General features: G+C 37.2%; 1 protein-coding gene across 3 annotated transcripts in view; it reads left to right on the top strand.

Annotated features, from left to right (window-relative positions):
* ATG5 (autophagy related 5) overlaps nucleotides 1–23,536 on the top strand; it is a 138,410-nt gene that overhangs the window by 4,849 nt on the left and 110,025 nt on the right. For 2 of the 3 annotated variants that reach the window (XM_027855346.1, XM_027855355.1), the window contains exons 2-3: nucleotides 1,253–1,418; nucleotides 6,348–6,475. In XM_027855346.1, coding sequence (XP_027711147.1) covers nucleotides 1,311–1,418; nucleotides 6,348–6,475 — 236 coding nt within the window. In that variant the 5' untranslated portion in view covers nucleotides 1,253–1,310. Of the gene's footprint in view, nucleotides 1–1,252; nucleotides 1,419–6,347; nucleotides 6,476–23,536 lie in introns of those variants that run through there. The other variant, XM_027855363.1, reaches the window with a different exon arrangement.

Raw genomic sequence — 23,536 nt, 5'->3', positions numbered from 1 at the left:
TCTACAAGGTAGTTTATCCAAGCAGTTTATCAAGGTATACAGGTTAGTAGTTAGTATAGTAGGTGACAGAACCCAGATGGTCTCATTCCCTATCCAGGACTCTTTCCACGGCACAGATTTTTAGAGGGAATAAAATCTAGCACCCTGAATAAGACAAAAGTTGATTTTACTTTTTAAATACACCTTTTTGAGTTTGATTTTTGGCTGCTGGTATTTCCCCAGTGTCCCTAAAACGAAGTGTTCAGAATATGGAAAGGTAATTGGATTTTTTTTAATGTGTTCCCATCATTAAGTGATTATTCTCAGCTTATATATGAAGTAATTGAGAAGTTTGTGATGTCTGAGATTAGACCAACAATGGGGTTTATAGTTTGGTGCTTGATAATACTATATCAAATTCCCTGTCTCCCACTGACCTTGGAGTGTGTCTTCTTAAGATCTTCTTCCCTTTGACACTTTTCCCGATTAGATTTGATATGTTTCCTTTTCTATTTGATTAGCTAAATTAATCAACACTTTTTTTTTCCTGAGTGATTACCCTTGTTCAGACACTGCAGCATACTAGGCAATATAAGATGTATTTCCTTTTGCCAAGGAAAGAAGAAAAGGCGTAAGTGCAGAAAGTGTTACAAATGAGGTGTGATTGATTATAACGTGACTTTTAAAAATTAAAGATACCAGAAATTTCGTGTGTGTGTGTGTGTGTGTGTGTGTGTGTATATATATAAAATTCAGTTGGTGTTGTTTCCTTGAAAGTAGTTACCTTAAACTTGTCAACCAATAGCAAACTATACAACTGGAAGGAAGGCTAAGAGACTGGATTCTTATTTCACTTTTGCTATGGTTTATTTGACTCGTGTAAATATGTTATGGATTACCGATAGTGTTGTAGATCATAGATTTAGAACTGGAAAGACCCTTACTCCAACATCATCATGAAGAAACTGAGGCCCAGTTAAGCGACTTTTGTAGCGCACCAGTGGGTTATTTACCCTTTTTATCTCTTTAAATAAATAATAACAAATTCAGCAATGAAAATTTCCTGTGCTCTTTTTTCACCTTTGTTTAAAAGTATGTTGATGTCCTTAGATTTTAAAAGATAAAGAAGTTATTAATTAATAATTAATTAGTTAATTTAGAAGTTATTCTATGCATTAATATTCTTTCTGTGAACTTTTTTTTTTTACAACTTGGTGTTTTTATATATCTTTGTAGAGATTTGACTCATTTACCCTCTGTACTTTGTTTTCAGTGTATCTTTGGTCAAAGAAAAACTTTAGTCTATATGTGCTGCCTTGTCCACTGGAAGAATGACAGATGACAAAGATGTGCTTCGAGATGTGTGGTTTGGACGAATACCAACTTGTTTTACACTCTATCAGGATGAGATAACCGAAAGAGAAGCGGAACCTTACTATGTAAGTTTGTTAGTGGTACTGTCACCAAATATATATATATATATATATATACACACACACACACACACACATATATATTCATACACACACACACATACATACCACATATATTGTATCTGAATTTTAGGCATAACTACCAGAAATACTTTTTATTAATTTAAGATTCTCAATTAATCATTTTCTAGCTTAGAAAAAGAAATATCCAAACTGGGATAGTCTCTGCCTCTCCTCTTTACCTCCCCCTCCCTGCCTTCCAGTGCTCCTAGACAGCTCTGTCCAGCCCAAGACAATTTAAGGTAACATTTAGTAGGAAAATTGAATGAAGAAAAAACTTTATATAAAAATAAAATTTTGGATTAACATGACAGAACAAAAATCTCTAACAGTAGTCAATTTTTAACTGGAACTATTCAGTTGCTTCCTTGACCCTCTAGGATTGAAAAGGTTTCCTACTAGTCATCAGTATCTTCTTAAAAATAAGTTTTTATTGATGTCTTCTTTTTTTTTGCATAAGCCTAATTTCCTTCATTGTCCCTCTCCTTCCCCCTACCAGAAAACCATCCCATATAACAAATAGAAGAAAAAGTATATTCCTTTCCCATTCCCCCTCCCCTTCTGTCTCCATTCCCTTCCCCAATCATTTACTAGTGTACCTGTTTTCCCACAATTCCTCCAAAATTGACTGTTGCCACATTTTGTCATCTCTGTCAGTTTTCAGGATATGAGGTGAAACCTTAGGTTTGTTTTGATTTTCATTTCTCTTATTAGTAATTTGGGACATTCTTTCATGTGGTTGTTAATAGTTTGCAGTTCTTTTGGGAACTGTCCATATCTTTTCATCATTTATCTATTGGGGAGTGGCTTTTGCATATAATATATATGCATATATATCTGCTGATTGTTTATATAGCACACATATATGCTAATTGTTTATGTATCTTGGATACCACACCCTTATCTGAGAAATTGGGTACAAAGAATCTTCCCCTTTGACTGCTTCCCTTCTTAAGTGCATTAATTTTGTTTTTGCAGAAGTCTCATGGTAATCAGTTATCTGTTTTATCTTTTGCAATTGCCTTTATACTTTGTTTGATTAAGAAAACTTCTCCTCCCCATGGGTATGAAACGTCTATGCCCAATTTCTTTCTTAAAGAAACCAATAGCAAAAATTTTGAATTATGACTAAATTGAAATTAGTTTTATTGTTTTTATTTAGGTAAGTTTTTGGGTTCCCAGACTTTTTTTAGGTTACTTATTTTTCTAAGTTATTATTGACTATAGAGGACTGTTACCCTTTGCCATTGGGAATATCGTGTTCCAAACTCTTTGCTCCTTTATCATAGTGGATGTTAAATCGTGTATGATCCTAACTATGGCTCCTTGGTACTTGAATTCTTTCTTCCTGGCTGCTTATGCTATTTTTTCTTTAGAAGCTCTGGATTTTGGTTATAATGTTCCTGAGAGTTTCCATTTGGGGGATTTCAGGCAGTGACTTGTAGATCCGATCCTTTCTATTTTCATTTGATTCTAAGAAATCTGGGGAGTTTTCTTTTAAGATATCTTGAAATGCGACATCTAGGCTGATAGCTTTCGGGAAGTCTAATGATTGTTAATATTTTTTTTCTCCTAGATATTTTTCCAGGTCAGTTGTTTTTACTATGAGATGCTTTTATTCAAATTTTTTTTTTTAGTCAGTTGACTTTGTCTTAATATTTCTTGTTGTTTCATGGAGTCGTTGGCTTCTATTTGGTCCGTTCTGATTTTCAGGGAATTTGTTGCTTGGGCAAAGCTGTTAATTACCTTTCTTATTCTTTCATCTGTAGCTCTCATTTCTTTTCTGTTTTTTCCCTCTAGCACTCTTATTTATTTTATAAAAACATTTTTTGGCTCCTTAAAAAAAAGAAAAAAACTCCTGCTTTATCTCATCCAGGAATTCTAGTTGAATCTGTGCCCAAGTTTTTTTTTTTTTTCCTTTGAGGTTTTGCTTGTAGATGTTTTTGAGTCATTCTCTTCTGGATTTGTGTCTTAAGCATCCCTTTCACCATAATTATGATGGGATTCTTTTTTAAATTGTTCTTTAGTCCAGCCTCCTTCCTGACTTTATGTTAGAGTTGGGTCCTGTGTATTTCTGGAGGAATAGATTGGACCTGTAGTTTTCTTGGGGTGTTGAGTGTTATGTTATTCCAGGCTCTAAGGTACAGCTCAGGTCGGGAACCTGCAATGTTTCAGTGCTTCCACAGTATTCTGATCCAGGGCAGAGTCTGATGGTTGTTGTCCCTTGGTCTGAACTCTTCAAGTTCTTGACCTGGGCTTTGGTCTGAGCAACAGTAAACTGCACCTGTACTTAGCCACTATCAGCCATCTGGGAACTGGGAAGTGGACTCCAGCCAACCTTTTTTAGGGTTATGTTTATTCCTCATCACACATTCTATGTAGTCTAGCCTAACTAGTCTCCTTGTCTCAATATCCCATCTTCCCTCTTTATACCTTTGCAGAAACTATTCTCTACACCAGGAGTGTACTCCTATACTTCTGTACTTCTCTGTCTTTTAGAATCCCTAGTTACTCTCAAAGCTCAGCTTAAGTCCCACCTCCTACATGAGGCCTTTCCTGATGGTACCCACTTTCTTGACTTCTGATGGTACCACTAATTCCCCCTACTTAACTAAGTGAATTAGTGTTACAATCAACAGAAAAGAGGAATTTGGGAGGAGGGGTAGGTTTTATTGGAAAGGTAATCGATTCACCTTTTTACATTTTTAGTTTGAGATTCTAGTAGGTCATCCAAGTGATAGGCAGTTGAAGTGTGAGAGTGGATATCATGGCAGAGATCAGGGTTGTATATGCAGATTTAGACAGGATTACATGGATTTGGGAGTCACACAGAATTTGAGAATTGGAAGGGACCTTAATGTCCTTCAAGGGCAAAAGCAAACACGAAAGGAATCTCTGCCCTAACATAACTGACAGGTGTTCATCCACTACATCACCTACACTGAAGCTGTGAAGCTGCAGAAATGAATGAGATGACCAAGGAAGGGGCAGGTTTGGTGTGATAGGATCTTTGAGTATATCCACATTTATGGGGATGGAGAAAGAAGATAAATCAGTGGAAAAATAAAACATATTCTAGAGTTTTAAACACTTTACAATGCTATAAATAGTTTCTCCCCAACATTAGTTTCCCAAATGAGATAATATTTCCAAAGATTATAGTCTCTTTTCCTCCTTCCTGGCAGAAATACTGAAGGGAATTTGTTTTGCTTGACTATAACTTTTTGTTAGTTTTCTTTTTTGGGGGGCGGGGGAGTGCGAAAGTATGATAGACAAAATAAATGCTTGAAAATATTTAATTAAGAACATCAGAAACAAAACCAAAAAGAAACCTGTGGGCTATAATGTAGGCTCGACTTGGGAAAATGGACCACTTGTCAAAGGCAGGCGTATTATCTAATGAGATGTGTGGTTTCATGGTAAAGAATTAACAGTTTGTCAAACTCCTGTGAACTCAATGTCAAATCATGTAAATCCAGTGATTGCAGCAAAAGGACACATTGCATAGTAATATTAAAAACTAGTAACATAAGCATAATAAAAAATAGTAACTGAGCATAGTAAAAGAGATGTTAAAAATAATAAATGTATTTCTGAAAAATGAGAAAAGGGAAGGGAGCCAACTCAGTACCCTCTTTCACATTATCTTCACTAAAGTTCTTACCTCATGCAGCAGCCCAAAATACTCATATCAAGGATCTTCCCTAACATATACCAGTGGGCCCCACTACAGGTTAGACTTGAAGAGTTTCTTAATAAGAATAGAATCATCAGTGACTAGTAGTTACTTACGGCAAACTGTAAATGGAATGCTGTGTAGCCTAAGAGGGTAACAAAACCTTCATCTGTGACTTTAATTGTCTTTGTTTCCCTGATCTAGTTATCACCAAACTCTGCCCGTCCTTTCTCAGTTTTCACTAAGGTGATTGAGTTGGTAATAGCATTTACATTTGTTGCCTAGACTGTTTTAGTAGTCTTTCTGCCTTGTGTATCTTTGTCTTCGAATCTGCTGTGCACACAACTGCTAGAATAATTTTTAAAAATATTGTTTTCATGATGTTGTTTCTCAAATGAACCCATAACTATTGCTTATGCACAGTGTATTAGTTTACAATCTCTAGGCCTGGCTTTTAGGTCTTTACTAGCTTCTGCCTACTTCTCCATTCCTTAGTCTTTTCTTTTTTTGGTAATAATTTTACATGCTCAGTTGTACTTTAATTCAAAGACATGCATCATATCTTATCTCTTTGTATCCTCCCTCTGACGTCTGTACCTAACATGGAGTGGACATTTGATAAATGTTGTTGACATTGCATCATGATAACTTCATGATTAACATAAGAACAGTATTATTTCCACTTAGTTTAGTTTATTTAACTGAACTGAACCATCTTAAATTTTAGTGCCTCTTGGTAGAAGACCCTCTTCTGTTTGAAATCACTTGATGTTGACTAAATTACATACTAATCTTGTTTGGGGGGAAATAATTTTGAGAAATGTTACTGGTTCAGATCAGTGTACCTGGTATCACGTAATAAAAGCTTAATGATTACTTGTTGATTGATTGAACTTCTGGTTTTTATGTTAATAAGTTGAAGCTTCCTGCTTCTCCCTGCATCGTGTTGCACAGGTATTTTCTGTAGATAATTTCCATAGTGTAATTGTTTAAAGTACAATTTTATTCATTATGTATTAACTCAGAAATCTTAAAATGTTTAATATAATAGTTTTTTATTATCTGCAAATAACAATTGTAGGTTTATTTAAAATTATATGAAGAAATAAAGTGAAATGATTTTTTTTGTAACTCAGACCTATTTAATGCTTTTGAAAAAACTAAGTAAATAAAATACAGTTCTAAAATTTTTATTTCAGTTGCTTTTACCAAGAGTAAGTTACTTGACGTTGGTTACTGACAAAGTGAAAAAGCACTTTCAGAAGGTTATGAGACAAGAAGACATTAGTGAGATATGGTTTGAATATGAAGGCACACCACTGAAATGGTGAGTGAATTTCTTTGAATTACTTTATGTATCCTTTATTTTTATAAAATACAGTGCAGTAGAGAAAATTGTAATCACAGCAACTTCCTTCAAAGATTGTTGCTAATCTGCCTTACATATTTAAAAATAAGCCATCTTAGCATTATTAGTAATTTTAAGTGGAAAAAATCCGCTTTCTATTGGAGTGTGTAGTTAAATAGGCAGAAAGTTTTAAGAAATAATTTTGATTGGGAAATATATTTTTATTTGTATGAGTGTCAGTGTGGTATACTGGATAGAGAGGTGATCTTGTCAGGAAGACATAGATTCAGGTCTTGCCTCTGAAGTATACTGACAAATCCCTTTATTTCTGAGTCCCAGGCTACTTTGTAAGAAACAGAAGTTGTCAATATACATTGGTAGAAGAAGTTCCTTACATAGAGCTTCCTAAACCAAAGAAATCACAGGTGCACATCCTCAAACCCCAAATCTATATTTATATGACACCTATAGTGGTAATATTTGCCAATAGTTTTTCTGTAGGTCTGTGCTAAATTCCATTATAGTAAATAACATTAGGAGGAAGAGTCATATTTGATTTTATAATTTTCAGTTCTACTTTTATATTGATCAGATCCAAAATAAAATTTATCTTGACCATACAGTGATGAAAGATAAAACTGCCCTGAAGAAGGCATTTTTTGGATTGATAACCACAATTAGCTTACTGTTATGTTTTAAAGAATGCCTGTTTTGGATTCTGTTTTTAATATAAAATTTACTTGTTTCTTCCAAATATAATAACAATTTGGTTAAAAAAAAAGCGCATTCTTAGTCAAAATCCATATCTTCACTGACACTTGATAACGTAAGTCTGTGATATTCTATCCATAGAGAATTATGTATTTCAAAGATTTTCTTTAGTAAGATATTAGAATTTTTTTTTTGTTAGTTGATATATGAAAGAAGTATTGTGGTGCAATGCAAAGAACATTGCACTTACAGAAAATGAAGATTTATGGGAGAGGTGAAGGTCCAGCTTCTGTTCCTGGGATAAATCACATAGTAGTTCCTTCTTTGGTGGCAACAATTAATCTTTCTTGCCTTCCCTGAACTAACAGAGTTGTATACATCTTCTTAAATCTTACAGCACATAGAATAGTGATGTTTACTGTCCCAGTTTACTTTGTAGTTCACTGTATTCTGCTGGAAAGGGAATGAGTACCTGGCATTAGTGAGTTTGCCCAACTTTTCCAAATCTGCCCCATTCTCTCAGAGAATATGAAATATAAGACTCTCAGATCACAAGGCAAGTGCCCTTCTTTCTGAGACCCGTTTGAATTGCATTTTAAAAATCAAAATTCATTTATACACATAAGAAAGAGTATAAGATAAATATAAGGAGAACCAGTAGAGTGCAGTGTCATAGAAATAGAGGGAGGAAAGACAGTCAAGAAGAATGGGGAGTCATCTGTGTCAAACCTGCAGAGAAATCAAGGACAAGAAGAGCTAACCAAAGGTAATTCATTTGGGCAGTTTGAAAGTCATTGGTAACCTTCAAAAGGTTAGAACAGAATCTAAATTGGAAGGAGTCAAGGAATGAATGGGTGGTGAGGAAGTGAAGGCAATAAATGTAGGTAAGGGTTTTTATAATTTTGATGTTTGTAGAAGGAATGGTTGGATACTATTTTGAACAGAACAGTAGAAAGGTTGAAAGGAGTTTTTATTTTAAAAGATAAAGGAGATTTGAACCTGTTTGTAGGAAGGAGAATAATGTTGGTTAAGAAGGGATTGAAAATGTTTAAGAGTGGGTGGATGATTGATAGAGCTGAGTAGGCAAGTGGGGCTTGTGATCAAGAATCCAGGAGGAGGAGTTCACTTTGGTAAGCAAAAAGATGACTTTTCCTTGGACACTGGAAATGAATAAGAGAATATGGGTAAATTCATGATGTGACCAGAAAAGTGATGAATGAGTTTCCATGTTGGAAAATACTGCCAAGACACACATAGAAACTATATGAGTACCACTACCAAACATTCTTTACACAAAGGAAAACAAATCTAAATAATTGGAGAAATATTAATTGCTCATTGATAGGCAAGCCAACATAATAATTGTAAATGTAGAAATCTATTTACTTATTCAGTGTCATACCAATCAGACTACCAAAGGATTACTTTGTATAACTAGAAAAATTCATAACAATTCATCTGGAGGAACAAAAGGTCAAGAATGTCAATTAATGAAAAAGTGGGAAAGAAAGGGACCTAGAAGTGCCAAGTCTCAAACTGTAAAACAAAGCAGCGATCAAAAACAGTTTGGTACTTGTTAAGACATAGAGGTTGATCAGTGATATAGATTTAAGTACACAACGTACAGAAGCAAATAAGCACAGTAGCCTAGTGTTTGATAAACCCAGGCATCCCAGCTTTGGGGACAATAACTCACTATTTAACAAAACTCTTGGGAAACTGGAAAGCAGTTTGGCAGAAACTAGGTAAAGAAAAACATTTCACACTGTATACCAAGATAAATGTGAGAGTAGAATAATAATGTTTGAGAATAATAGAATAAGAATAAGAGCCATTCCTCAGTTGATAAATGGTCAAAGCATATGAACAGGCAGTTTTCAGAGGAAAAAATCCAAGAGTATCAATAACCATGTGAAAAAAGGCTCTAAATAACTAATAATTAGAGAAATGCAAATGAAAAACTTTGAGGTTCCATTTCACACCCATTAGATTGACAAAGTTGATGAAAAAGGAAAAAGAGAAATGCTGAGGAGCTGTGGAAAAGCAGGCACATTAATACATTGTTGGTGGTGCTGTGAACTGGTCCAGCCATTCTTGAAAGCAGTTTGGAACTCCCCCAAAAACTAACAAAATGTGTATACCCTTTGACCCAGTGATAACCTGTTACTAGGTCTATAACCTAAAGAGATCAAAGAAGGAGGGAGAGGACCCATATGTGCAAAAATGTTTAAAGCAGCTCTTTTTGTGGTGGCAAAGACCTGAAAACAGGACTGTCCATAAATTGGGAAATGGCTGAGCAAGTTGTGCTATATGAATGTGATGGAATACTGTCATGCTATAAGAAATGATGAAGGGAAGAATTTTAGAGAAACTTGGGAAGACTTGTGTAAAGTGATTCAGAAACAAAGTAAACAGAACCAGGGAAATAATTTAGATGATAACAGTAATATTTCAAAGACAAACAACTCTGAAGGACTTGAGAACTCTGATGAACATAGTGATCAACTGCAGTTTCAGGACTCATGCTGAAGCATGCTGCCCAGCTCCCTGTAGAGAGCTGGTGGATTCAGTGCTTATTGAGACATGTTTTCTTGGACATGGCCAATGCAGAAATTTGGTTGGCTTGACTTTACTTGTTTATAATAGGGTTTTGTTTTTCTTGCTTTCTCAGTGGGAGAGGGCAGGAAGTGAGAGGGAGAGAACTTGAATCTTACTCTAAAAATAACATAAATTTTTTTAGAGAGAAAATACATTGGTAATGTACTTAGGGAATAGCAATGCCAACCATAATGTGATGGACCTTAAGCTATCAGAGCCCAGGAATAAACTTTACTGAAAATATTGGCCCTCGTGTTGCTTTTGTAATCTTATAAAACCCAATAGTAATTGACATCTTTAAGAATGGTATTGACAACAAAAACAAACCTGAGCTTACTTTTGTATCAAAGTGGTTTATTTATGTCTGAAGTGTGCAGTTTGGTTGTTGTACCTCAAGAAAGATATGAAGAAGTTGAAGAAAGTTAATCTAACTAATAATGATAAAATGAGGTGTAGGCATAGAGCTACTGCTCAGTGACAATAGAAGACTGGGAAATTGAAGGTTGAGAAAAGATAGGATATGTACAATAAGCCTAGAAAGTGAAATTGAAACCAGATTGTGACAATCTTAAAATGCCAAACTGAGGAATTTGTAATTTATCCTAGAAGCAATAGGGAGCCACTGAAAGTTCTTGAGCAGGGGAATGGCATGGTCAGACTTCTTTAGGAAGAATTTTTGGACAGTTATTTGGAGAATGAATTAGAGGAAAGAAGAGTTTAATTAAAAGGCTACCATAATGGTCTGAGTGAGAAGAGTTTATGAGGATGTGAAATAGAGTGGTAGATGTCTAAATGGAAAAAAGGGGATGGATATGAGAGGTGTTATGGAGATAAAATTGAAAAGAAGTGGCAACTGAGTGGCTTTGTGGGATAAAGGACAAGGAAGGGTCAAGGATGATTCAGACATTGACCTGGATGACTTGAAGGATAGCTATTCTCATAACAGAAAAAAGGAAGGTTGAAAGAGGTCTGGGATTATTGGAAGGTGAGGGGACAGGAGGAGAGAAAAAGTGTGTGGAGGTAAGTTTTGCTTTGCACGTGTTGATTCTAAGATTCCTGTGAGTTGCCAATGGATTGGAGCTTCAGACAATGGTTGAGACCAGATACGTAAATCTGGGAGTTATCTCATAGAGATTAATTGAGTCTGTGGGAGGTGAGAGATCCCTAAGAAATAAAAGAGAAGTGGACCCAGAGCTTTGCCTTGGATACTGCCCATAGTTAGGGCCTGGGATATAGATGTTGATCTAGCAACAGAGGCTGAGAAGAAGCCACCAGACTGACAGGAATAGAACTATAAAAGAATAGCGTCAAGAAAGCTGGGAGAAGAGAGGGAATTCAGGTGAAGGGAGGTGGTCACAGTGTTTTAGACTGCAGAAAGAATGATTCAGGCTGTGTAACCATGGATCTCAAAGTAGCCCAGAAAACTCTAAGACTTCATTGAGAGAGACAGACAGAGACATAGAGAGAGACCAAAATAAAGAGAAAGATACTATTTGTGAATTTTTTTTTTTTTGCGAGTATTTATAGCTTGAGATATTGTTGTTCAGTCTTTTTCAGTCATGTCTAACTTTTCTTGACCCCATTTGGGGTTTTCTTGGCAAAGATACTGGAGTGGTTTGCCACTTGCCTCTCCAGCTCATTTGACAGATGAGGAAACTGAGGTAAACAGGGTTAAGTGATTTGCCCAGGGTCACATAGCTAGTCAGTGTCTGAGGCCAGATTTGAACTCGGGAAGATGAGTCTTCCTGACTCCAGGGTTGGCACTCTATCCACTGTGCCACCTAGCTGCTCCAGCTTGAGATAAGTTTGGGACAAATAAAAGGAAGCTAGTGTTAGGCTTAATAAGTACTTTTTGTTTTGTACTATATTACACAAAAGCTAGTAATTTTCTGGAATTAATTCAAGATGTGGTAAAGGCTATAGTTTGCAAAAGATTTACATACATTATATATCTACAAACCATGAATTTGTTATTAAAGGAAATGGATTTTTGCCACATTCTTAACCTTGAGGTTGATATCAGGGAAGATATATTGCCTTTGGTGTGTTAGAGACAGAATACTTTACTTGAATTTGACCTAGAATGACTGTCCTTATGTCTTTGATTACAAACATCGTAGATGAATTAAGTTTTTGGTGGAAGTACTTGGCTTTCAAGTACAGAGATTGAAGAAGAGGAGGTAGAAAAAAAATACTAGTGGCAGTTTATTCCTTGAAAATATGACATTGGGCACAACATTAGTAGCTAGGTCTAGAATTGTTCATCAGTGATACAGAGACCAGTGTTTTGCTGGATATATCTGTCTACTTTTTCTGTGCTTTTTTTTTTTTCCTCTGATGAATTAGTTTAGGAGGAAAGAGAATCAATAGAAGTATAAGGTGAAAATATAAGAGTAAAGGGAAATAAGGGTGGGAAAAAAGTGAAGGCTGAAGGATTTATATAATAGAAAGTTGTATGTAACAACATATGTATATACACACACATAATAGTTGTATAAGATATTTTAAATAATCTTGATGTGTGGATCTGCTGATAGACTATATGTTTCAATAAGGACCAGTTGAACTAAATTCAGAGAGGCTCATTTTCTTCTTGATTGTAAGGTGATTAATTTTTCAGCCACTTGAAAAAGTCATATATTAAGATGTTACACAATTTTAGTCTGCATTAATGGAAGGAATATTTTCGCCGGTGAAATCATTGATCTTTAAAATAATGAAGAAATGCTAAATCTTAAATCATTGTACAAACATATATGGATATAACATGGAGCACTCCAAAGAGTCAATCATAGTTGGCTGGTAAATCTTGAAACTGACCTAATTGACATTGGGGATAATAGGTTGCCAGTCCACACCCAGTTATCTTATGTCAGCAAATACCCCTTCTTACTTTTGGTGATTTCACTGCTTGCAGGTAAATAAAAAGTAGTTTTTCCCCTATGAAAGATGTTGGAGACCCCTGTTATAATAATAGCTTTCATATTTATGGAGCACTTTTCTTGCAACCACCTTGTGAAATTAGTAGTACAGTACCTCAGTGGAATTCCAAGTCTTATGTTTTTCTACTATACCATGCTGCCTCTTATATAACATATTAAGTCAATTTCTATATTAACTGACTGCTAAACCAGAATTTTATTTCAAGTGACTGCTCTCTTTTCTCTCTAAGAAATGTAGTATTTATTTACATCCAGTAATAACTGATTTATTTAGTAAAGTTTGCAAAGTATTTAACAAATATCCATCTCTTTCTGATGGCTTGTCTCCTCCTGGATGTGTAATAGTTGGTCTCATATCTGCCATGTATCACAGGAAAATGACTTTGGTTGGAAGCTATAGTTCTTCCATGTATCCATTACTGTTTAACTCCCTTTTAAAATTATCTCTAAAAATCTTTTTAGTAAGCTAATTATGAAAGTGATTAGGTTTTTAAAAGATAAGCATATCTAATATCTCTATTTTATCCCTGGTTAGCCATGAAGAGGACAGTAGTTATCATTTTATATGTAAACATCTTTTTCAAAGTTTACCATTTCCTTACAGCAAAAAAAAAATCAAGTTTGATAGACTTCAAGCATTTTTTCCTTTAGATTTTTTTTCCCTTCCAACTGCTAGTGATTTAAATTTAATTTAGTTAAATTTTGCAAAGGACCACCCTTCATCTCAGAGTTTAGGAACTTAGCTAGGAATTTCCCCTCAGATCAGGGCTCAACAAATCCCTCTTAATCCAAGGAATGATTAACTGTTTGGGCACATGACACCCACTTCTCTTTCTCCTCTGGAAAAGGAAGTAGGCTGTCTCATGACAATCACAGGAAGGTCTCTCTCTTAGTTATTGCCAGCAAGATTTTTGCCAGAGTCCTCCTTAATAGTCTAATTCCCCATCTGGAAGATGGTGATCTACCTGAGAGCCAGTGTGGCTTCAGAAAGGGCTGAGGAACAGTCGATATGGTGTTTGCTGCTCAACAACTCCAGGAGAAATGCCAGGAGTAGAACAGAGGTCTATACATAATATTTGTGGATCTGACCAAGGCCTTTGATACTGTCAGTTGTGAAGGCTTGTGGAAGATCATGGCAAAATCTGGTTGCTCAGAGATGTTCATCAGTATGTCATTTCCATGATGGCATGTTTGCACAGGTTCTGGATAATGAATAATTCTCTCTTGCTTTCCCAGTCACCAGTGCAGTGAAGTACGGCTGTGTGCTTGCTCCCATGCTTTTCAGCATGATGTTTTCAGAGATATTGTCAGATGCTTTCAACAAGGACAAAAATGGCATCAAGATCAGCTACCACACTGATATGCAGTTATTTAATTTGAAAATGCTATGAGCCAATACTAAAGTGGAGGAAGAGTTAGTGTGTGACTTTTTGTTTGCAGATGGTTGTGCACTCAGTGCAGCCACTGAGGCTGAGATGTGACAGTTTGGATCAATTCTTTGCTGCTTGTGCTAATTTTGGCCTGACACCAAAAAAAACCTGAGGTTCTCCACCAGCCAGCACCGCACCATTCATTTGTGGAGTCATCAGTTACAGCAGATAGAGATACTTTGAGTGCTGTGAATAAGTTCACTTACCTTGGCAGTATACTTTCTAGGCCTGTACACATACATGATGAGGTTGATGGACACATTGCCAGAGCTAGCTCAGTGTTTGGGAGGCTCTGAAGGAAAGTGTGGGAGAGAAGAGGTAATAGACTGACTACCAAGCTGAAGGTCTACAGAACTGTTGTGTTGACCTCATTGTTGTATGCCTCTGAAACCTGGACAGTATACTAGCACCATGTTAGGAAACTGAATTGATTCCATTTGAATTGTCTTTGGAAGATATTGAAGATCACTGGACAAGATAAGGTATGGGAAACTGAGGACCTTTCTTGAGCTGAACTGCCAGGCAATCAAACTCTACTGCAGAGAGTACAACTCATGAGCTGGCCATGTTGTTTGAATGCCAAATGAACATTTGCCTAAAAGACTACTTTATGGAGAACTCACACAAGGCAAGTGCTCGTACGGAGGTCAGAAGAAGTGATACAAGGACCCTATCAAGGTCTCTCTGAGGAACTTGGAATCAGTTGTGAGACATGGGACCCACTGGCACAAGACCACCCAGCATGGCGTGCCAGCATTAAAGAAGGCACTGTGCTCTCTGAGCAAAGCAGAATCGCAGCAGCTCAAAAGAAATGGGAGATGCACAAATTTAGAGACATCTCCACTCCAAATGTTCATACGGACTATTTGTGCCTGACCTGAGGTAGAGACTTCCAAGCTCATATTGGTCTGATCAGCCACAGTCAGACACTCTCCACCTTGACCCCAATATAGTGATGTCATTTTGGTTCTCTTTACAAGTGAAGGACAACAGGGATAGCTAGGTGGCGAAGTAGGTAGAGCTCTGGCCTTGGAGTCAGGAGGACCTGAGTTCAAATGTGGTCTCAGATACTTGACACTTAGTAGCTCTGTGATCCTGGGCAAGTCGTTTAACCCCATTGCCTCACCAAAAAGCAAAAAAAGAATGAAGGACAACAACCAACCAACTTGAGAGGTTTCCTTTTAAAAGAGAAGCTTGCTAAATCTAAAAATTAAAAAAAAATTTTTTTAACCTGAAAAACTTTTAGGTTTAACATTTTAATGCAGGGTGGGAGGGATTATTCAGCCAAGTAGTCAGCATTAGGGTTTAAGTATCCATATAAAGGAAGTTTCCCGCCCCCCCCCCAAAAAAATGAGAATGGCAGGGGTATTAAGGGAATGGAGAGGGGTGAAGGTAAGTAACTGAGAAGTATGGACAGTTGATTCTTTGCCATCTTTTAGTTCAGCACTAATTGACTGTAGGTTTGTGAACTTCAGTTAGGAAAGGAACTAGTTTTGGGAATAGAGTAGTCTTTCTGGGGAAAAGAGATTCCCTGTTCCTCTCCCATTCCCCCTCCCTCTTTATTCATGTAGGTCTGCTTTTATGTGAAAACATTTTCAAACTGAGGTAATTAATAATCTGATTAACACTAATATTCATCTAAGGATGGTGAAAAATACAAATCCATCATTTATGGGAGAGTACTTAAAAGATCATTTTTAATTAATTTGGGTTTTCAGTTTCAAAATCATTTTTGACAAAGTATGCATGTTCTATTTAAAGAAAATTTCTGTCCCCAACTTTTCTCTTTATCATCTCCATCTTGGTCTATTTTCTTTATCCCTTCTCTTTCCTTATTAACTCTTTTTCTTGACAAAGCCCTTTAGAAGGAGAAAACTCTCAACCCCTTAAAAAGTAAAAATATTTAAAACTTAGGGGTATAAATTCTAGGCATTTTGCATTTTAGGTATGACATCAGTGGCATATTGGTTTTTTTTACTCAGTCTTTGTTAATCTCTACCCTAAGATGTTGATCAATAAATACATATTTCTAATTCACAAAATATCTTTTTTGTAATTTAAACTTACATAGAATCTTGTAGTATAGTACCATAAACACAGTGAATATTTGGTACTTTTTTCATTCTTTCTGACCCTGGAAGGCAGTTACAGGGAAGCAGATTTTGGTTTTTTGGGCAGAAAAACTTCAAAAGTTTGAGACTGCCTACAAAGAGAACCCCAGGGCTTATTCCTAGAGGGGTGGGAGAATGTATAAGAGCTCAAGTAAGCTCCCTGGGATTAGAAATTTTTAATTTATGGATGTCTCTATAAATGCCTCTCTAGATGCCATCCATAGGTGCCTTTACACTCTACTTATTCACTACTTCAGTGATCACTGTTTAAGATTATAGGAAAATTGCTGTTCTGTTAATAAGTTGTTTTGGGGGGAGTTGGGGTTGGTGGTTGGCTTTTCTGTTTGCTTTGATTTGACTTTTTTTAATTGGTTAACCAGCAGAGGGTGCTCCAGTATTACATTTTATTAGGTTATATTCCTAGGTTAGGAATGACATTCCCATTCATTGAGTTTAAAGTTAATTTTTTTTAATTGTGTATGTCATTTATTCATGTTTACTTCAGAAAAGTCATCCTTAGTAAAAATAACCTGACAAAGAAGTACTGGGTATTTTAGATCTTAAAGCAAAAATTTCATAAAGGACCCCTTTATTGTTATTTAAAAATAAATGCTTCTAACAGAGAACAGACTTTTCATCTTATTCCATTCACCACGATGGAATGATTGGGAAATATTTTTCCTTATGTCAGGAAGACATCTCAGATTGAGTTTAAAGTTGAAATGAAAAATCTTTAACTGCTTACAAATGATGACAATAATAATATCATTTACATAGCACTTTGAAATGTACAAAGCCCTTTAAAATATCTCATTTTATCCTTACAACACTAGAAGGTAGGTGCTATTATTTATCTTTATTTTACAGATGAGGAAACTGAGGCAGAGACCTGAGTGACTTGTTCATAGCCACACAGCTAGTGTCTGAGGCCAGTTTTTAAACTCAAATCTTCTTGACTCCAAGTCCCTTGTACCACCTAAACCTCTGGTAGCATGTAAAAATGGACAAAAGTTAAATTTTGATTAGTTTTGCTGGGTTGCTTTTTTCCCACCTCTTTTATTCTAAGGATGGCTGTCTTGGGTAGGGAGAGTAAAATGATATATTTCAAAATGAGAGTGTTGTAAAACATTTTTTTTATAAACTAATGTATTTTTAAGATTAGTTCCAACAGTAACAAAAATATTTTGACTGAAAATAATTTCTTAGTATTTGAGCTGGCAGGACAATTTATTTTAATAATCAAACATGTACATTGCTTAAAACTACATCTCTGAAAAGTCAGGTGTACAAAACAAATATATTTGGATGTGATTATTCAATTTCTAAAATAGATTTCTCTGAAGAACCCTGTGAAATAGTGAGAGCCAGTCTTGTGTTCGTTTTCTATCTTTTCATCATTTATATTCTTTTATATATGTACTTTAGGCTAAATTTGGGTTACATAGGCTACATAGTTAGGTTATATTTACATAGTTCTTTAATGCATTATTTCCAAAAGTCTGTTGTGGCATAAACCCTAATAAAATACTTAGGGTAAATGGCTTTAATTGGCTCTGGATTTATTGCACTTCTCATTGCTGAATGAGAGTCAGCAGTTAAAATAATACATTTTGTTACGTGTGGATAGTGATTTTCTCCCCAGAAAAATGTGTATTGAGTATCTGATTTATGTAGGCAGTGTGTTAGACAGTGGGGATATATCAAGGCATATAATTCAGTTAAATTCAGCAATTAAACACTGTGCTGGGCCCTAGGGTAGATAAGATGTGAAGTTTAGATAAGCACATTCCTGCTCTTATGAAATGTGCCCTCTAGTAGGTATGAGATACTGTGAGTTGAGAGAAAGGTATGGATATGAGAGATATTACAGTGACAGAATTGACAAAATATGCAAGTAATTGGATATTGGAGTATATAACGGCAGGATGAAAAGGCAAGGATGATTCCAAGGTGATGAACCTGGTACACTGAATGGATTATTGTTCCCCTGGTAGTGTTGAAACTACAAAGAATGGGTTTAAGGGAGAGAGAATGATTTTGGGGGGGTGTGGTGTGGTGGGGTATTGAATGTGGAATGCATCTGGAAGATGGCCAGCAAGCTTTTGCATCTGTTTGGCAGTTCAGGGTAGGAGTTAGAGAGAGAGCTATATATTTGTAATAAATTCCACACATTACTTTTAGTCATTAAATCAGTAAATGTTTATTAGGTGCCTACTGTGTGCCTGGCATTGTGCTAAGCACTAGGAATACAAAAAGAGGCAATAACAATGTAAGAGGTAGAGACAGTTCTTGCCCTCAAGGAGCTACAATCTAATGGGGAAACAACAAAACAATTATGTACAAACAGGCCATACTCAATATAAATAGGAAATAATCAAAAAAGGGAAGGCACTAGAGTTAAGAAGGGTTGGATAGAAGATGGGATTTTAGTTGGGATTTAAAGGCAAGCTGGCAAGCTCATTGTTGGATATGAGGAGGGAGAGCGTTCTAGGCCTGGGGGCCAGACAGAGAAAATAACTGGAACTGAGAGATTGTTTATGGAACAACAAGGTCAGTTCCCTGGATTGAAGAGTGCATGGCAGGGAGGTAGGTATAACATGGTAGGAGAGGACTAGGGTATGAAGGGCTTTGAACAGCAGAGGATTTTATATTTGCTTCTGGAGGTGATAGGAAACCATTAGAATTTGTGTGTGGGGTGAGTGGGGTGACATGGTTGGAATTGTACTTTACGAAAATCTCTTTGGATTGGAGTGGGGAGAGACTAGAGACGGGTCCACTCACCAGCAAGCTATTGCAGTAGTCCACATGTGAGGCGATAAGGGCCTGTACCAGATTGGTAGAAGTGTCAAAGGAGAGAAAGGTACATATTCAAGAGTTACTGCAAAGGTGAAATTGACAGACCTTGGCAACAGATTGTATATGGGGGATGAGAGATAATGTGGATTCTAGGATGACACCTAGGTTGCAAGTCTGGGGGACTAAGTGGATGGTAGGAGAAAGATAATCAGTTTTGTTTTGGGCATGTTGAATCTAAGATATCTACTGCCATACAGCTCAAGATGTCTGAGAGGCAGTTGGAGATGCAAAACTGGAGATCAGCAGAGAGATTAGGGCAGGATAGGTAGATTTCAGAAAGGTAATTAAATCCATGGGCACTGATGAGATCACCTACATGATAGATAGATAGATACATACATACATAGATACATAGACAGATAGGCAGGCAGGCAGATGTGGAGGTTAGAGCAGGATAGATAGATTTGTGAATCATCAGCATAGAGATTGTAATTAAATCCATGGGAGCTGATGAGATCATCAAGTGAAATAGTGTAGACTCAAGCAAAGGTTCCCAAAGTGGGCAGTACCACCTGGGGGGGTAAAGGGGGGTGCTAGAACAATCCAGGTGGGACTCGGGTTGTTATTGAGGGGGCATTGAATAAAAATAAGGGTGTGGTGGAAGCATAAGGAAAGAAGATAAGAAAGTTTTGAAAAACCATTCGTATATGTTTCATCTGTTGTGTAACAGAATTAAAGTCGTAGTGATTACATTATTTTCCAAATAAACACACAAAATGCAAGTTATAACCCCATCAGTGGTCAAGTCCTCCAACTGTTCTTAACAACCAAATGTTGGCAGGTTGGCGTGTCATGCATTGTCGGGAAGTCCAGCATGCATTGCCAGGAATATGCGAGTGTAATGACTTGTTTACAATCCGATAAGGTGACATATTGCATCATCAACATTTCAATGCGGGGTGGGGGGGGACCCACAAATTTACAATAAATTATTAAATTTAAGATGTCATTTTTAAAAATTACATTTTTTTTTGAAATGATGCAAATTTAAAAAAAAAAAACTGTTAAAGGGTTAAAGAAAGTAGATTGCCAGGGTGGCGCTGAATAATTTTTGTTTTTGTTTTTGTTTTGGGAAAGAGTGCAGTAGTCAAATAAGTTTGGGAACCTCTGGTATGGAGGGAGGAGAGATGCCTGTAGTTAAAGGAAGTGATCTGGATGAGGAACCAGAGAAGGAGACAGAGAAGGAACAGTCATCTAGGTAGGAGGACCAAGAGAGAGTGGCACCCTGAAAACCTGTACAGAAGAGATTACGAAGGAGAAGAGGATGACCAACAGTGTCAAAAATTGCAGAGAAGTCAAGGGGAATGAGGACTGAGAAAAGGCTTTTGGGTTTGGCAATTAAGAGAGCATTGGTGACTTTAGAAATAGCAGTTTCAGTGGAACGATGAGGTTGGAAGATGAATTTTAAGGCGTTAAGAAGATAGTGAGAGAAAGTGGAGGCATTTGTCAACAGCCTTGTCGAGGAGTTTAGCCACAAAGGGAAGAAGAGATGTAGGACAATAGTTAGGCCTGGAAGCATCAAATAGGGGTTTTTGAAGATGAAGAAGACATGGACCTGTTTGTGGCAATGGTGAAGGGTCCAGTAGACAGGAGAGATTGAGAATGAGTGACAGAGTGGGGATAACAGAAGAGGCGTCTGTTGGAGGAGATGGGATGGAATGGAATCATTTGTGCGGGTGGAAGGAGTTAGCCTTGGTCAGGAGTAAGACCACCTCTTCATGTGAGATGAGTGAAGGAGGAAATAGTGGTAGAAGGCATATGAGTGAAGGGAAATGAGGAAGAGAGGAGAAGCAGAAGCTCACAGTGAGTGGCCTCAGTTTTTTTTCTGTAGAATATGAGTCAAAGTTCCTAACCAAAATAGTGAGGGAAGGGGAGAGCCATGGGAGGTTTGAGGAGGAATGGAAAGGTTTGGAAGAGCTGCTGTGGAGAGTTGGTGATTTGATTAGACAAGTAGAGTAGGATTGTCTAGCACCAGTAAGTAGTGGACAGAACAGCTGTATGATTTTCTCCACCTTTCTTGATTAGCAAGTGTGTAGGAGCAGCCCGGAGTCAGAAAAACTCCTCTTCATGAGTTCAAATCCAGTGCCAGACATTTACTAGCTGTGTGACCCTGGGTAAGTCGCTTAATTCTGTTTGCCTCCATTTCCTCATCTGTAAAATGAGCTGGAGAAGGAAATGGCAATGCGTTCCAGTATCTGCCAAGAAAACCCCAAATGGGGTCACGAAGAGTCGAACATGACTGAAAAAAAACACTAAACAACAGGAGCAAAGGCAGTGAATGATCGAAGTGATGTAGGGCTGAGGCTTGGCACTGCCCTGCTTATACATGCTTCTTTCTGTTCTCTTCTGTGCATTTTTAAAAGTGTTATAGTGTCCCTATTTTGTTTGGTATCACTATTATTATCTCCCTGGCTTCCCCCCCTCTACACCTACCCTCATTTCTCTCTTCAGACCCCCCCAAAATTGAACCAATCCATATTCCAGGGCCTCGGTTTTTCTTATTTAACTTCCTCAATATCCTTTGAAGACATTAAATGTCTTGAAGGGACACATTTCTTTTCCCTTTATTTTAGCTTTACATAATCATGTTAGCTCCTTCCAGTCCTTGAAATAAATTTACCTTTCTAGATTTCTCTGGACTCTTGTGTTTGTATTCCTAAGTTCTTACTCAACTCTGCTCATTTTATCAGAATTGCTTAAAAGTCTATTGCATTAAAGGTCCTTTTCCCTCCCTGTAGAATTATATTCAGCTTTTCAGGGTTAGTTATTCTTGGTGTTAAGCTTGTGTTATTTGCCTTTTGGGAAAACAAGATCTCCTGTTTTTAGTAAAAGCTACAGGTCTTGGGTGATCCCAGCTGTAGTTCTTGGTACTCAAATTCCTTCCTAGATGCTTGCAATATTTTTTCTTTGATGTACGAGCACTGGATTTTGGTTATAGCATTCCTGGGACTTTCGCTGTGGGAGTTCATTTCAGGAGGTGATGAGTGAGTTTTTTTCGGTCTTTATTTTTCTATCTGATGACACAGTGCATAGAGCACTGGATCTGGAGTGAGGAAGACCTGAGTTCAAATCCAGCCTCAGACACTGTGTGACCTGGTACAAATCACTTAAATTCTGTTTGCCTCAATTTCTTTTTTTTTTTTTTAGCCAAAGACAAGGTTTATTAGAACATTGTCATATTGGGCAGACTCTAAAGGAATCTGAACATTAGTAAGCTATTGGCTAGATTATAAGAATCTGAGCATCTTAATGGAGACAGTATGGATCTTATATACAGAAAGCCTGTGGGTCGCACCTCAGAGTGGCCAGTAAGCTGGGGTGAACAGAACTCCTGGGACCTGGACCTCATGGCCAAGGGAAGATGCAGCCTACCTAGGATTCAGGGTGGGAAATGACTGGGGGCCATAGGGAGGAAAGACAATGGAGGAGAGATTGGGTGTAGCCACAGTGAAAGGCCAGTTGATGGGATTATAGCCTCAGGCGAACACCAGAGATTTGGCCAAGTGGGAGAGTCCAGGGTTTTTCCTTTCTGGGGCCCAGATCCCAACCCCATCATCCCCCCCTCAAACAAATGGGACCCAAATTCTTTTGGAGTAAGGGGCGAAGGTCTCAGCTTCTGAAACTGCTTCCTGCTGGCAAGGGCCATAGATCTGTCTCTGCCTCAAGGGGATCCCAAAGAGGAAGTTAACTGGAACTGAGCACAGGCTGCATCCAGGCGGTCTTGGGGGGACATTGGCTGGTACTCCTGTTTGCTACCAACTGTAGGTGAATGGCCCATAGTCTGGAAGACATAAATCTGACAGAAAAAACTGCAGGGCCCAGATATAAAGTAGGCACTAGATTTAGGGCCCAGCTTTGAGAGGATAAAACATCCTTAGCTCTGTTTGGATTCAGATAATTCAGTTTTCCAACCATGCAGTATCAAATCCACCTCATAGCCAGACTCAGGAATAGCCAGGTGGGTAACATTCCCTTTCAAAGGAACATAATGGGGAAAGTGAGCCAGGAGGATCCCATCTTACACTGAGGCTAAAATTGTCCTCTAGCTTTTCCCAATGCTGACTTCCCACCAGTATCACCTTCTCTGAGTAGCTTGTGACGTCTCTCAGACGGTGGATTATTGATTATTGATGGATTATGACCCAAAAGACAACTCAAAATAAAATCCTACGAGCTTTTACTTCAAACAGCAAGTTTTACTAATCACAGCTTAGGAAAACCTTTTTCAGGATTTACATCTCAAACTTAAATTTATCCTAATGTAAAAAGCCATTCATTAGAGATTTCTATACACTTGCAAATTCTCAGCAAGCCATACATAACCCAAACAAGTTTTTTGGCTAGTTTACACATTAAAACAATAACCAACAATAGCCAAATTATTTTAGTGTA

Source organism: Vombatus ursinus, unplaced genomic scaffold (assembly GCF_900497805.2).
Source record: "Vombatus ursinus unplaced genomic scaffold, bare-nosed wombat genome assembly UNPS02000582.1, whole genome shotgun sequence".
Classification (NCBI taxonomy): Eukaryota; Metazoa; Chordata; class Mammalia; order Diprotodontia; family Vombatidae; genus Vombatus; species Vombatus ursinus.
This window is presented reverse-complemented; position numbering and strand designations above follow the sequence as displayed.